Below are 16,596 nucleotides of genomic sequence, written 5' to 3' on the forward strand. Positions count from 1 at the left end.
ATGGTTCCAAAAAAGAAGTGGCAGAAAGAAGCCAGGCTAACAGAACAAAGAAAGTTGTAAAAACATTAAAGTAAAAAGTATAAAGTACAAAGTAAAGTAAAAATGAATGTATTAAGAAATATTAAAATGTAATTAATAAAAGATAGAAGGGCTGTAAAACACGAAAAACAAATAAGAGTGGACAGAGCTACTGCCACTGGCTTCCGCGTGACAGCGGCATCTTGGAAATATCAATGATAACACTGTACCTTCATTCAGTCAATCTATCACTACCACCATATACTTATTCTTACCATACCAAAAATATTCTAACTTTAAGGCATTATGCTTTCCCCGGTTACTTACACTGACTGTCCACTGTTTTTTCCCATATAAGTTTAGAGGCTTGTTAACGCAAATTCCTCTTTAGTCCAACAATGGCATTTCTGTGGGCGAAAATGCCTTGTTGATGCAAGACCTGAATGGTCAGACTGATGGCTGAAAAGAGTGGCACCTGGTGTGGTCTTTTTCTCAACGTTTGCCATGTTGCCATGTTGTATGTGCAGAGATGCTTTTCTGAATACCTTGGTTGTAAAAAGTGATTATTTGAGTTACTGTTGCCTTTCTACCAGCTTGAGCCAGTTGATTCTCCTCTAGCATATACAAGTGCAAATTATATGCCAAACTACATTACATGCCAGTCTTAATAGAAAGTCTGCAAAGGTGAGATTTTAATCTATTTATCTAATCACACGCTACAAATTTAATATTTTTTGGTCTATTAAGATGTTTGACCTTGTGTGCAGCCTGGGGAAAAAATGGGAAACTATTATTCACACACAGGAACTGCTGATTGTGTATCGCAAATGAGTGCATCTAAGTTTCAAATAGATGTACAGTACCGAGCTGTGCAAAAACATAAAATCCTTCAATTAATGATACAGTGTTTCATTTACTGACATTTGTTTTGGATGAGTGCTATTGCTGAGCACTGCTGTTTCTTCACCTTGCCATTGTACTAAAGACATCATTATCAGTTGAATTGCACGGAAAGGAGATCGTAAAAAGCATGCACACACCTCAGTGATGGATACATTGGTTTCAAGGTTAAAATATATAATATAAGGTGGCTGATTATGTTGCTTCTGAGAATGAAATAAACATACGTGCTATCATCCACACTCCAAATAACACCATTCTTAGAGTGTCACACACACACACACACACACACACACACAAAGAAAAGCAATAGGTTGGCCGTAACGATATCTTTGTGTGTACGCAAGAAATATAATGATTTTATTATTAGAGAACCGGAACATGTTCGCAAGATTTATTTGGCTCTTTTAATGAGTGCATCATGGCATCTTATATAAACAAACTGTGACATCTGCTCGTTAAGTTACATTGATCTTGGACACTTCAAACTTGTACCACAATTATATGCTTCAATTTGGTGGCCATTGGTGGTGATGGGATGGTCTTGGCTGCCCCCTGCCAATTCAGTGCCAAGTGCAGGCCTTAAATCAGCAAATTTGAAGCTCGCGAAAGCAAAGAACTTCCCGTTGACGTAACACATTTATATACGCTCAGCGCATATCAATGACACATCTGAAAATAATTGTTTTTGTCCTCATAATTGTTTACAAAAGGAACAGACTTTCTCCAGGTACCTGAACGAAGAAGCTGTAGTGGTAAGTGTAACTAGTTTTTCTTGTACTCTGCTTCTGATAGGTGGCCACCAGAAGGAGATCATCATATCAAAAAGTGGCAGTAAAATGTTGATAACAGACTACGACCCATCCAAGGACTATGTTGTCAGTGTAATTTCTGTCAGCGGCAGCACTCAGAGCAAAGCACTACTAGGAAGATTTAAAGGTGGGTTTATACATTTAACTCTTCAGTATATGATAGCTTCCACTACCATTTCATCTTTAAGTTCTGTCTAAATATTCACAAGACAATTTAAGATCTGAGGTGATGCTGATATTCTCTCTTTAGTGTGAGGGACTTGTTTACATTTCTTCCATGGGAACATGATTCATTTTCAGGCACGATAGGGAAAATGGTTCCTTCAGGGAGGAAAGGTACTGTACTGTAATAATTTCTGGCCGTGTGGTCTTGTTTACTGGACCCTAAACTGGAGGTGACAAAATTTATTACAGTGAACCCCCCGTAATTATAAACCTTCAAACAGGCGCAACACATGCAAAAGAGTGCGTACATTATTACAACAATTAACAGTTGGAGGAGCAACAGAATGTGTCTGCCTTTTGCTTCTGATATGCTACATCTCTTATATGAGACCTCAGTGGGGCTTGACATATTTCGGCACAATGCACAAAAGGCTTGTGTTTAATGTTGTTAAATTCACCGAAAAAAATTATTGGCTACCTGTATACAGCATAGGCGCAAACAATGAAGCGTGATATAGTGGGGATTCAATGATTTGGGCATCTTGTAACATTTAAATTCCATGTGCAGCAATTGAGAGGGGCAGTGGAGAAGGCGAGAGGGAGCCACAGCATCTGACCGATTCATTGCTTCTTCCTGAAGATGTCAACGAGATCTCCGGAGGTAAGACTAATACTCACAAATTTGCCAGGAGGAACGGCCGACACGTGTATTAATGTGGTGCTCGGATGAATAAAAGAAGACTCAAAGGTCTTGACTTTAGTGATGAATTGACCGAGCACAAACAGATGTCTGGGCCACGTCCAAACAGCAGCGTATTACAACCCAAAGCCCCAACGCGTAGTCTTTCTTTCCATGTCCAGTTGGATGCCATTGAGAATTTTTTCTTGCATGCTGAGTCTTTGTGCTTCCCAGTGAAAACAAAAACCCACTGTTTGAATGCAGCACACAAACAGAAATCAAACGCTAATCGTGTTTACACTTTTGGTAAATCATTCAGAGTTGTGTACACAGCGCTGAGTGATATATATGTCAATGAAAAGCTTGCGTCTTTGTGGTTTCCTATAAACTTGAACTACCTTGTCCCAGACATGTCTACATCTTAAACCCAAGTTATTATTTGAACTGCCATTATAAGTATCCACGCAACATTTCTTTTCAGAAATATCTTGAATTTCGAATGCAATGAAAAGTAAAAGAAAATAAATTAGGTATTTTACACATAATTAAAGTTTTGTTAACCATCATCTTCCGCTTAGCCGAGGTCCGGTCACACAGGCAGCAGCTTCAGCAGGTAACCCGAGACTTCCCTCTCCCCAAAGAAATAATTAACCGTATATCCTGATTTTAAGAAAGATTTAAAACATTTTCCCACCAAAAAAATCAACATTTTTGAATTTTATGAGAATTATTTGAACCCTTAGAAACATCATATCCAGACAAAGCTTTAGAATCAAATTATTATTGCCCTTGCTGTACTTCTCCATCCTCTTTTTCTTCATAGATTAGGCAGTTGAATTTCCTTCTGGTTGCGCTATCAAAAAAGCATTCACTAGCACAGAGATGACCTTCATTAGTGTTTTCCCTCACACCGCTCTGCATTTATAATTATTTGCATGCAATGAATGCACCGTCTGTTTCCAAGCCTTTGTAAGCATAGTGATGACGATAGTGTGTTGCCCTCGATGAGAAAGGTGTTCTCTCATGTTCCACTGTGACTTGTTAGAGATCTATTATAAGCCAATCTTTTTTTGATGGGAGGATAATGTCATTTTAATCAATGCAGATGTGTTAATTTGTATTCCTAATTCAGACATTTGCTCATTCATGGAAGATGAATAAACCCCCATTGTGGGCTATCACTGAAAGTGTGGTGCAAACTCTCAACTCATCTCAGTTTCTGAACTGCTTCATCCTCATTAGGATCGCGGGGGGTGCTAGAGCCTATCCCAGCTGTCTCCGGGCCACAGGTGGGGGACACCCTGAATCGGTGGCCAGCCGATCGCAGGGCACAAGGAGATGGACAACCATCCATTCTCACACCCATACCTAGGGGCAATTTAGAGTATCCAATCATCCTACCATGCATGTTTTTGGAATGTGGGAGGAAACTGGAGTACCCGGAGGAAACCCACGCAGGCCCGGGGAGAACATGCAAACTCCACACCGATGGACATAACCTGGATTTGAACCCAGGACCCCAGAGCTGTGAGGCCGATGCGCTAACCAATCGCCATGGTGAAAACTGAACATGCAAATAACAACATTCTGCCTAAAAGTTCTTGGGTTTGCGGTTGAATACTGTTGTCTGCATATTCACTTTTCTCTCACAATCCCACATAACATTCATTAAAAAACTAACAAACAAATGAGGCATAATAATAATACCAGTAATGCTTAGAAAAATTAAACAGAGAAATTAAATGGAATATATTTTGTCAGATGGGCATGACCCCCTCATTTAAGCTATCACCCTATTCTTGTGAAGGTCTGCATCTTAAAAGCTAAATTTGTATAATTGATCAGTTATAGTCATTTTTCCCTATTTCCTTGCATATCAATCTTGAGGAAAACAGGGTAAAATACAATAAAATGAAAGCAAATGTTATATTCTCATTTAATGTAATTCACAATATATTAATGGACTATGAAGAAACATTTTTCCTTGCATGTGTTCTGTTGCTTTGACCTTCCAATGGAGTATTATTGGCTAATACATCGGTTCATACCAGTATCTTTACAGGCTAAGTATTTAGACATATGTTGATTTATGTCCCATTTATTTTATATAGATAGCTTTACCTACTGGATTGGATGAATTTCATCCAACATCAATTCATAAATAAGTCTCCCATGGCAAAACATGTGCATGTTTAGCTTGTCAAAACAGGAACAGAATCATTCATGAAACTAGTGTTCCGCATTAATGTGCTTTCTTTGGAAGTTGCCCCTTACCAATGTTTCCCAAAAATGAGAGCTGATAGATGATTATTTGGACAGCTGTGTGGCATTACATCAAATAGAAAGGGAGCATGTGCATGTGTTACAGATGTTTTTCAGCTGCCACCAGTAGTTGAATGGATGTTAATCTCCCATTGAACATGTCTATATTGACTAAATTACAACTGGTCTTTGAAACTGCATTTTGTTTCCCCTGAATATATTCCGTTTAAAACTGAAAATTTCACTAAGTAAACAAATATCTGTTATAATCCTCTTCAATATCGCCCCCTTTTTAAGAATCCATCCAAATGATCCTTAAAATTTCTCGTTCTGTCGGGAAATAAGCCCCCTGAACAAATTCTGATTATTTTAGAATCAGTGAAAATCTGACATTGCATTTACATGGCAGACCTGATACCTTTAAAACCTATTGTAAGGTACGTACCCGTTATTATCAATGTCAATGTGTCATTACAGTTTCTTACATAACGTAATACGCACATCATTACCTTCTTTAAGTGAACGCATAAGTCACTTTCTTAGAAGAATTGCTAAAACTCTCAGTATTAAGTATAAAAAAGGATTCAGTTAGGAACAGGCATTATTCTAAGAAGGCTTCCATTATTCTAAGAAGGCTTCCAAATGCCAACATCATAAAAAACCCTCAACAAGCTGATAATAAAAGCACACTGAGCACAGACATGAACAAATGAAAGAACAACAAAAGCAATCGGAGATTCAAACCTGCAGGACACACTCACAAATAGAATTCTTTAAGGAATAAAGATCAGTACCCTCTCCCCTTTTTATTCAATTTATTTTTCACCAGAGGTATGAACGAATCAGATGAGTGTTGCCCTTCACCTTGTGTGACTGAATCTTACAACCAGCACGCACACAAGGAAATATTCACACACTCATGGAATGAACCCAAGGGACAGATGCAGTTAAAGTTGAACTAGAGGCCAATGAGATTCAGCATTACACTAAATGCTATGATAATGAGAGATGGAAGGAGAGTCCTCAAGGAGCCAACACCTCTACAAAGTCAAACCTAGTACGTACGTCTGTGTTAGACTGCCTGGACTCAATCCATTGCAGCATTACCAGGTCCAAGTCTTTGTTCTCAAGCAGTTGTTCACAGAGATAAATATCCAATGACTTGACCTATGATTTGTAATACCAGGCACAGATTTTCAATGAGGCAGTGAAGGGAAAAGAAGCAGAGCCACAGGTCATAGGTTATCAGCTCTGCAAAATTTTGCAAATACGTTTTAATCTTGCAAATTTTAATGGTGTCCTATCAAGGGCATGCTGCCATCAATTTTCTTATGCACAGACAGCAGCCTCTTCTTCCACTTGGATGCTTCCACTTCTGCCTTCATTGTTTTAATCAATTTCTTGTTTGTGCGTTTTCCTTCTTTCCTCTGCGGCAGAAAGATTTGAAATCCTCCAAAATGAAATGCAGAAACGCGTCACAGTGTTGTTGAAATATTGTGGCAAGTGACAGGGTAGCCCATTGAAGTCTTAGTTTATGGTTTATGTTCCGAATAGCGAAGAGTGATAATGATGATGATGACAGGTGGTGATTCAGAATATTGTAAATAGGACAGGTGGAAAAGCAGTGAGAGATGTGGTGAGGATTATTGAAAAATAATGAGTGTAAACTTCAATGCAATCTAAGATGGATGCAAAAAGGAAAGTCATTTTCCTGTTCTTTGCAATTGGCACACTCTTTCTTTTTGTATATTCCTTCAATTTTGTCTCTTTCCATTTCAACAACGTGTCTTGGCACACTCTTTCTTTTTGTATTTGCCTTCAATTTTGTCTCTTTCCATTTCAACAACGTGTCTTGGCACACTTTCTTTTTGTATATTCCTTCAATTCTGTCTCTTTCCATTTCAACAACGTGTCTTTAATGCTTTGCATTGCGCTTAGGCTCACAGCTAAATCCTTGCCATACAGACCAGGGCCACCAGCGTATGCACTTGGTGTGCATTCGCAATCTTTGGGAGCAGATTGACTGTCGCTCATTTTGGTTTAACGGGCTTGTGAAAGAGAGGGGGCACTGTGCACTACTCTTCAGACTTTTGTCCTTGTCCTCACTTATGTAATAGGGTTCACAGCTAGGTTAAGCTAATTGCATGACACTGCACTTTGGTGGCATATGGGTCACTTTTGGCAGGGACTGGTAAAGTAAAGAGGTCAATTAAAATGATTTGTGTCGACTTTTCTCCCTTTCTACCTCATAGAAAAGGCTTAAAATGAAAGCACTCTTAATTGCAATCCTGTGCATTAAAGTCACACAGATTGATGAAAATAGACTTTGGGAAGAGAGCCAGGTTAAATATTATATCTTTTGGAATAGGGAAAGAAATGCGTCAGTATTTTAGGTAATTAGTTACAGTTTGCTAGGTGGAATGAGGGGCTTAAAAGCCATACATTCTCAACACTCTCTCTAAATCTTTAAGTGCGATCCTTGTTTTGCCAATGCTATTCCGGAACATTGGCAAAATACATTTTTGTAAATGATGTGTAAAACACCCGTGTGGCCAGGTATAATACGCGATTTAGGTTAAATTACATTGAGTTTCTCAATTTAATTCAATTTACAGTCAATTTCCAAACACACCTTAAATTTAACTACTACATGCCCGCTTAAAATTAGCAATGCTGATGACTTTAAATCACAAGAAATCCAATCACGTTTGGTCAAATGGCCATTGTGTCCAAAGTCATCCATAACAGCCAAGAAAAATAAAATGCATTTGCCTAATAGGTGCCTACCCAACTCAACAAATATGTGAGCAATGAGGCAAGAGATTAGGTTAAGACAAACAGAATAGAGAAAGCTAGGGAAAGCCAATAGAAAAGGTAGAGAAGAGTCGGGTTTAGGGAAGCTTCGTGCTTTATTGAGTCAATGCATAAAACATATGTGGTGTCATAACGTCTTTGCAGTGCGATGAAACCGACAAAGGCATCGATTCAAGATCAAGAGACCAAGGAAGGTCTTTTGTGCAACAAGACAAACTGTCAAAATACATCTGTTGGCTTAAGCTGTAAAACCCATTGAAAAACCTTCTACCAAGGTGGGCTTACAAATTCTTGCAAGTTTATGGAGGTGATGTGAGGACCACTAAGGAAATGGCAAAAGTCACAAATCACGGCATATTGCCTGATTTAATAAACTTGGCAACAAAGTAGAGTAAAGCTTCCATTTTGACCCCTTGTCAGATTTATCTAAAAATTAGATTTCAGCTCAGGCAGGCTTGGTTGGTGGCGTCTTTTGTGTGACAAAATACACTTGGGATCCTACTTTAAATGTTGTCCTTCCTTCAAAATGGTTGAAAACTGAATGAAAATACAAAATGAATTGATGCCTTTAGGAAGCTGTTCATTTAAAGATCCTGTCAAATGGAAGCAACATCAATAAACAATTTGACAGGCCAAAGAAAAGAGTGGTTTTGACAAGCCTGTCAAATTTAAATCAGGCTTCAAAATCAGGAAAAATAAGGCTGGCCTGTTAAGTCACAGGAGCTGTCATAAACATCTAGCGTAGGCTACTGCCACACGACACACTTCTGCCCTATGATGCTTCCCAGGGTCTCTCAATGGTTTTTTTCCACCTCCTTTGCTGCATTGTGGCTTACAACCACTCTTCAGTAGTTGTTATTCTGTGCATGATATCATGAAGCCCCAAATAACATAAAAAGCCTAAACACCCAAGGGAAGATGTATTTTTGGGCGGTTGTAATTTGAAATCATTTCTTGTGCCCTGCGATTGGCTGGCCACCGATTCAGGGTGACCCCTGCCTGGTGCCAATAGTTAGCTCGGATAGGGCCCAGCAACCCCCGCGACCCTTGTAAGCGGTTCAGAAAATGAATGAAAGAATGAATGCTTGGCCAATTTATTATGAATAAGGAAGTCGTTATCAGGCTGAATAGCCACCGATAGAACTTCGCCTTTATAGAGTACAGGGGGCAGGCCAAAAAGCCAATGTCAGCAGATCCTTTATTTAGGCCCTTTCAAAAAAATACTGCTGGCTGAGGAGGTAAAACAGAATTCATTAGTACAACTCCGAAATTAAATACTACTTAATCTTTGCAGATGTTTTCATCAAACATATTTCATCTATCCAAAACAAAGCAGTGTATTTCTTGCAATGTTGTAGAATGCTGAAGCCGTCCTAACTGATTTATGGCAAGCTAGGGATACTTTTTTGGCCTGCCACACCAACAAGTATCCCATTGTTTTATTGCAAATATGTTTTAGGTTATATCCTACACATTCATGTAATGCAAAACTATTTAAAATATATTATTTTTAATATCTTTGCCAAAAATTATCTTTGTTTATGAGTGAAATGCCACCATGAAAATAGTTCACTTTAGTTTAGAATTCAAAGTTCAATAACTAAGAGAAATGTTGGTGTCATTGGTATTTTTTTCCCACTGTCTGCTATTAGCATAATTTGACATTCATTTCAGTAGATGACAGTAATAAAACCCTAAAAGAGAAATCACTTCACATTATGTCTAATCCTTCTCTAAAAGAAGTCGCTTTTAAATCAAGGCTTTACTATTTTTCTTATTAGGCAATTTATTTATTTCCCACATTTTTTTGTTCCATATAGGTTCTGTAAAAAGAAGCCTTTGATAACATAGTTGCATGCTCCCCTGACTTTGGTGCATGCATCTTGACTTCAGTTCCTAGTTAGTGACACGAATGTGAACGACAGTATGCCTCTCGTATACAGCATGTGTCCTATGATTGACTGTTGACTAGTCAAGGGTGTCATCTGCCTGTTCTCAGCGGCGCAACGTTCAGCTGTGCAATCAATAGAATAGATAGAAGTAATGGATGGTATCTATAAAACCTTTTGCCACAATATCAATACATGTGTTACAGCCGCTAAAACCTCTCCGTCTTCTTGCTCCAGGTTTTGTTTATGATGTGTTTCTCTGCATGTTAACAATTGCTCTCCTTGAGGCGTCGAGTATACAAGCAGGAGCTCCCATTGAAACTGTCACAGTTTCAGTCCCAATTTAAGCAGCCGTGCTTGATAAGGTGGTAGTCACTTACTTTCCCCATTGGTCTGCTCGGTGTTCGAATGTACCTTCAGGTGGATTGTCTGTTCAACCATGTGTTTCCATGTCAATTGAGGATGATGTACCTCTTATTTATATACTTGCCTGTAAATAGGATTAGTTACTGCATGGAGCTTTGCTCATCATGGGTTTATAAGCAAATATGGTTCAAATAGAGTTCAAGTATGATACATCAACACCAAATTAGCACCAAATGCATTAACTCTTTAAGTGCTTGAATGTGAAGACTAAGTGTTTTTCTTCAAATCTGGTGGAACAAAAAAATGTCATGCCATTTGCCAAGTTTTGCTGCAATTATAATTTGTGTAATGTTTTCAAGTAATTTTCAAACATTTCCTCGCCTAAAATGTTCGGTACCAATAGTTGGTACTCGGACGCTTGGTCGCCGGATGTTTGGTTGCCCGTACGTTTGGTCGCCTGGACGTTTGTTCGCCGGACGTTTGACAACATGACAGAGAGTTTACCGTTGAAACCAGCTCTCAAAATTATATTCATGAGAGAGAGAGTTTAATATCTAAATATCTACTGTTGAAACCAGCTCTCAAAATTGTATTCACCCGGGCGACCAAACGTCTGGCGACCAAACGTCCGGGCGACCAAATGTCTGGCGACCAAACGTCCGGGCGACCAAACGTCTGGCGACCAAACGTCCGGGTGACCAAATGTCCGGCGACCAAACGTCCGGTCACGCCAATAGTTTGCAGAAGGCTCCTATGGTGTGTAATTTAAAGCGGTTCAACTTATTTTTATTATAATTTAGAATCCGTCTATTCAAGGTGAATGGACTGTCGTAGACACTTCCTTGGCCATTCTACTTTGTAACATAGACTGAACAGAATGTGTCAGATCCTCTCAAAAAGGCTTGTCGCCTTCCCGGTGTATCTAATTTTTTTTCCCTTTCATTTTTCAATACGAGTGTGAATAAGGAATGAGCTCTCACACGCTATAGCTCCGGATATGTAATTTCAGTTGGAAAGAGCAAAGGGTGTGAGATGAGAGCAGAGAAGAATGGGTGTTGGTAGGGAAAAAGAAAAGAACCAAGGCAGATGAGACTTTTCCTGGGGTGTAGATGCACCTTTGACCGGCCGACTGTTATCTATCTGCAAGCCAGGCAGTGTGTAACGATGCTATGGATCCTCCTGAATGACAGTAGCAACCGAACAATCCCTCCAACATTAACAACACTGTATCCATATCAATGGGTAGCAATAAGGCATGGCTTTGATTTGATGTTTATTATGTGTGCGCATAACTGTGAGTCAATAGCTACATGATTTCACTAATTATGTTTATCGGATATGTGATTTTGGATACCTTGTCAAAATATTGGCCAAATTTAATTTGGGAAAAACATCCTATTATTATGAAATGCTACTGAGATCATACAAGCTTCTGCAATTTTTAATCACAGCCATGCTGAATTTGTGAACGATTCGTTCTGCAAGGTCCAAATAAATCTGTTCTAACTTCCCGATGTTGATTTTAATGAGACACAGTTGCAGCTGACTTGATTCTCTTTGTAAAATCTTTATAATAATTGAATATGAAAAACCGTAAAGATTTTTTTAGGTTATGAGTCACATCTTCAGACACTCCTAATTTGTTTGAACCATATTGCCAGCTTGGCCTTACCATTTTGCATTTAGTGTGTGATTAGTGTGGCTTCTATGGATTAGCCATCTTGTTTTAATTATTTATCCAAGTACCACATACTGTCGATTTTGTTCTAAAATGGTCGTTTCTTTTGCCCTTTCTGTGCACGAAATGGGTGGATCAAAAAGCAGTTTGGTTTGTCATCGGGGTTGTTTTAATTGTCTGTTATGAATACAGGATACAGTATGTAATATAAGTGTTCTTCTGGAAGGTTAGTTGTTGCCCAACCTGGGCTCAGGCCCTCGCCCTGGTCACCATGGGAAATTAACCTTGAGCAAGATGCTGAATCACATTTCGTTCCTGATTCTTCATCAATATGTAACTGATGAGGTAGTGTCAAAGCACTTTGAGTACCTGCAAGTTAGAACAGCACTATACAAGTGAAAGCCCATTTATCTTTTGCTCAACTGGATATAAATCTAATAACATTAACAATGTACATGGAAAAGGTGATGCAATTAACAACTATACACATTTGAGCTATACTAGCAACGATGTTGTTTCAGAACTCTTACAAATCACACCTCTGATGGAGAGATTTAAAAATTCATTTTGGATTGGCTTTTGGTAAAGAAGCAAAACAAAACAGATGTGTTTATTTTCATTTCATTCATTTTGTTGTTATTCTGCTGACCTGAAGTGTTGCTCACTATTCAATTATGTAGACGGGATTGAACAAAAATACCCTTCTTGCCTTCGTCAAATTGATTAGGATTATTCCTCTATAATAACAAGATTAGTCATTAATGATTTTGGAAAGTTTGGAAATGAGTGTTGCAAGGTCAATGGATTTTTAGGTGGATCAAAATTCACTTTGAGATGTTGTAATTTATGGATGGATATAAAATCCACTTAATTAACCCCATAAATCATATCTTTCAAACCAGCTATTTTTCATTTTCTGAACCGCTTATTCTCACAAGGGTTGCGAAACGTGCTTGGTGAAGGTCAGAGCTGTAAATGAATGCCATTTTGTCATTTGGTTTGTATAATTTGTTTCCCCCCCAGCGGACCAGTTTGTATGTCACACGGAGTCCATAGCAGACATTGTAATCCTGGTAGATGGCTCCTGGAGTATCGGTCGACTCAACTTCCGACTGGTGCGAATATTTCTTGAAAACCTGGTTAACGCCTTTGACGTCGCCATTGATAAGACCCGAATAGGTACGACTACCAACACCTTGCTATTTTGAATTTACTATGATTTTTAAAAATATAATCTTTGGTTGTAGGTCTGGCTCAGTATAGTGGCGATCCCAGAATAGAGTGGCACCTCAATGCTTTCACTACCAAGGAAGCCGTCATTGATGCTGTCAAGAACCTTCCTTACAAAGGAGGAAACACTCTCACTGGTACTTTTTTTTTATTGTTGCCATTTTTATTTTACTCATTTCCCCCCAAATTAAATTAATTGTCCATTTCATAGATCTGGTTTACATCTCAATTCCACAGAACATTATGTACTAAACCATTTGTCTTTTCCTAGGGCTTGCACTGTCCTATATCTTGGAGAACTGTTTCAAGCCCGAGTCTGGTGCCCGTGTTGGCGTTCCTAAGATTGGGATCCTCATTACCGATGGCAAGTCTCAGGATGACGTCATACCTCCTGCGGAAAGTCTGCAAAAAGCTGGAATTGAGCTGTTTGCTATTGGTGAGATTGGTAACACACCAGAAGACAAGTGTTGTGAATTATCCCGTTATAGCACCATGCAAGTGCCCACTATTAGAATACGCTGAAATTCCCTCGTGTATTCCCTCTTCTTTTGCAGGTGTAAAGAATGCTGATGAGAATGAGCTGCGCTCCATCGCCTCAGAGCCGGATGACTCTCATGTATACAATGTCGCTGACTTCCATGTTATGAGCTCCATTGTTGAAGGACTGACCAGAACCGTGTGTGAACAAGTGGAGCAGCAAGGCAAGGACATCAAGGAGCGTAAGTGGATAATGAGGCATAAAGTAATTGATGGCTGACTATCACGGAGGAATACATGGACCACCCAAACCAATGCAATTTGGAACCAATGGAAATTGAGGTTTAGCTTAATAATTGTAACTGTAATGGAACCCATATCAAAGTCTGATTATTTTAGTTGTTTCATTAATTAAGTGAAAGTCATATATTTCCCGCCACCCGATATTGCAGTGGTTATTCCGCCTGACTGGGATGCGGCATAGAACCAAGCAAAATCCAAAATCCACCCCACACTGGTATGGATAATAAATGGATAAATATATTACCCTATAACGATTAATTACAAATAACACAGCAGGTCAAAATCTACAGTAGGTAGCCTCAATACTGATTTCTGTAAGATTGTATTGTCATAATTATAGAAATTCCATCATGAATATGTCACTCACCAGTGAAGTTAATGAATTGATCTTTTTGGACAAACCTTAGAAATGATTTGTTTGCGGCCGCCGTGGAAGAGCGGTTCGCGTGTTGGCCTCATAGTTCTGGGGATGAGGGTTAGATCCCAGGTTGGTTCTCACTGTGTGGAGTTTGCATGTTCTCCCCTGGCTACTGTGGATTTTCATCATTAGTCATTGGACAGTCAAATTGATGTCTTGTTCCTTCAGTCATTATACTGAATTTTGTTCCTGCAAGGATGCATTCATGTTGTACTCTAAGCCTTCCATTGATTTCAGGGTATCAAATCTCTGTCTTTCAGTACATCCACCAGAAAGTATTGGTGCACCTTCAGATTTGGTGACATCGGAGGTCACAGCCAGGAGCTTTCGAGTTAGATGGCGTCACTCCCCTGGAAACGTGGAGAAATACAAAGTGGTCCATGTTGCTGTTAATGGAGGACAACCCCAGGAGGTAAAGGATTTTTCGTTTTTGGTGGTAGAGTGTGGCTCAAAACACATTTTAGTAAATGCATTTTATCATAAAAAATATCAGTGACTGGTACACACCTTGTCAATAAATACGTAACTGTGGATAGACTTATGCTTTGATTATTATTGGTAACGTTATTATGGGGGAATTCTTGAATGAGTACTGAGTGTGGGAGAACTCAATTTCACCTTCCCAAAAGCTTTGTTCTCATTATTCGCTCAGAAAAAAAAAATTGAACATCGATACTTTCTGTTTTTGAGGTATGAATGGATGATGATTAAACATGATCTTTCTATTTTCTTGTCATCTTCCCAATAGTCCGATTGTTAAAGCAACACAAATGTAGGAAGGATATTCAGATGGTTCTAGATTTCTAGCTCATTATGACTGAGAAACTATTACATTTTATGCCTGCATGATTTAACAGTCACTATAGTTAGTTCTGTGAGTGAAGAAACATTAATAGAATGACCAGAATTTTAGCAGTGTGTCCCCTAGATTGTTATTTGTTCAAAAGGGTGAAAGGGGACAAGATTTTTCATCATCTGTATCACGGTGTTTGAAAAACCTTTTTCCATTCTTTATTCTATTCTTTCATTTTATTGTTGTGTCCCAACATTGATTTCCCCACTTTCCCTCGACCATCTGTTCCCTGGTCTCAAATGTTTCTCTTCACACTCCTTGTACGCACCGCAGGCTGTTGTCGACGGGCGCGACACCTCTGTGTTGTTGCAGCATCTCACCTCACAGACCGAATACCAGCTGTCCGTGTTTGCCGTTAATGAAAAGCAGGCCAGTGAACCACTAAGAGGATATGAAACAACCCGTAAGTGTTTATGCACATGTCTGCTTTTGCATGGGCCTCATACAAACATGTGACATCACAAGTTTAGTAATGGAATAAACGGTTCATAGGTTTCCTCCTGAAGCAAAACAAAAGTAATTTATGTGTTATACTATCGTGTCCTTTACACCTTTGTCTTAAAAAAAAAAGACAAGCATGTATGGTATTCATATATAGATCATACAGTATTAAGCAGCTCAAATGTTAACCATTAAAAAATAACAAAATAAAACCTTGCATGTTTTACATGATAGGCCTCCAATACCCAGCTGTTGAAACACCTTTTATTCAGGTCATTCTTTTTGTGAATAAAAGTTATTCCATATGGAGTTGCAACTCTGTCCAGCCAAATATTACATTTTCAATATTTGATGGTATTTTTTTTGTTCTGGCTGTGTTACACTGTGTGGGGTTGTGTGCATTTGCAGTGGCTCTTCCTACTGTGACCGGCCTCCAGCTTTTAGATGTGACTCACAACAGTATGAAAGCAAGATGGGACAGTGTGAAGGGTGCATCAGGCTACATGTTGCTTTATGCACCGCTCACGGATCACAGAGACTTGGGCGAGAAGGAGGTAATGTTCAAAACGAATGTTAAGCTTAAATACTATTTGCTTAGATAGCAAAATACAAATTTAAACACACAAACCACGGTCATGATGGTTGAAATTTTCTTGGTTTTACAGATCAAAGTGTCAAAGGCAGTCAAGGAGTTAAATCTCGGTGGTCTGAGCCCCCACACTGAGTATACTGTCACTGTTTATGCTTTGTACGGAGATGAGGCTAGCGACCCCATTACAAACCAGGAAACAACCTGTAAGTGCTACATACCATAAACTGTGTTCCTCTTCCCTGGGTTATAAAGATAGTAGATTAAGATTTATGCATGGCTGTAAGATGACATAAAAACCTCTCCTACTCAGTCCAACAAAATGTACTTTGTTTTCCCTTTAAAGGGTTATATTTTAAAATGTTATTGGATACCCTTAAACTACACTGGTTTGTCTTTTCACATGTTCAGTGAGTGTATTGTAAACATTTGCCACTCTCATTTTTTTCTGGTCAGTACCACTGAGCGCGCCTAGTAATCTCCAGTTCTCTGACATCACTCACAACTCGGCCCACATCAGCTGGGACCCAGCCTCCAGTGGAGTTACTGGTTATCGTATCATGTGGGTTAAGTCAGATGGACGAGTGACCGAGGAGGTGCGTGTGTTATTTTGCTCACTTTATACCAAATGTGATTTTCAAGCAATATAGTACAATTACTAGTTTAATATTGGTAGAAATTATGTCAATGAGAAATCAGCAC

The 16,596-nt window shown here is 39.0% G+C and overlaps 1 protein-coding gene across 3 annotated transcripts in view; it reads left to right on the top strand.

Annotated features, from left to right (window-relative positions):
* col14a1a (collagen, type XIV, alpha 1a) overlaps positions 1–16,596 on the top strand; it is a 79,846-nt gene that overhangs the window by 11,774 nt on the left and 51,476 nt on the right. For all 3 annotated transcript variants that reach the window (XM_077597665.1, XM_077597666.1, XM_077597664.1), the window contains exons 4-14: positions 1,714–1,857; positions 2,464–2,556; positions 12,607–12,762; positions 12,831–12,950; positions 13,085–13,249; positions 13,368–13,532; positions 14,272–14,423; positions 15,138–15,267; positions 15,714–15,859; positions 15,971–16,100; positions 16,351–16,490. In XM_077597665.1, the coding sequence (XP_077453791.1) occupies positions 1,714–1,857; positions 2,464–2,556; positions 12,607–12,762; positions 12,831–12,950; positions 13,085–13,249; positions 13,368–13,532; positions 14,272–14,423; positions 15,138–15,267; positions 15,714–15,859; positions 15,971–16,100; positions 16,351–16,490 (1,541 nt within the window). The remainder of the gene's footprint in view (positions 1–1,713; positions 1,858–2,463; positions 2,557–12,606; positions 12,763–12,830; positions 12,951–13,084; positions 13,250–13,367; positions 13,533–14,271; positions 14,424–15,137; positions 15,268–15,713; positions 15,860–15,970; positions 16,101–16,350; positions 16,491–16,596) is intronic.

The sequence above is a fragment of the Stigmatopora argus genome, chromosome 4 (genome assembly GCF_051989625.1).
Source record: "Stigmatopora argus isolate UIUO_Sarg chromosome 4, RoL_Sarg_1.0, whole genome shotgun sequence".
NCBI lineage: Eukaryota > Metazoa > Chordata > Actinopteri > Syngnathiformes > Syngnathidae > Stigmatopora > Stigmatopora argus.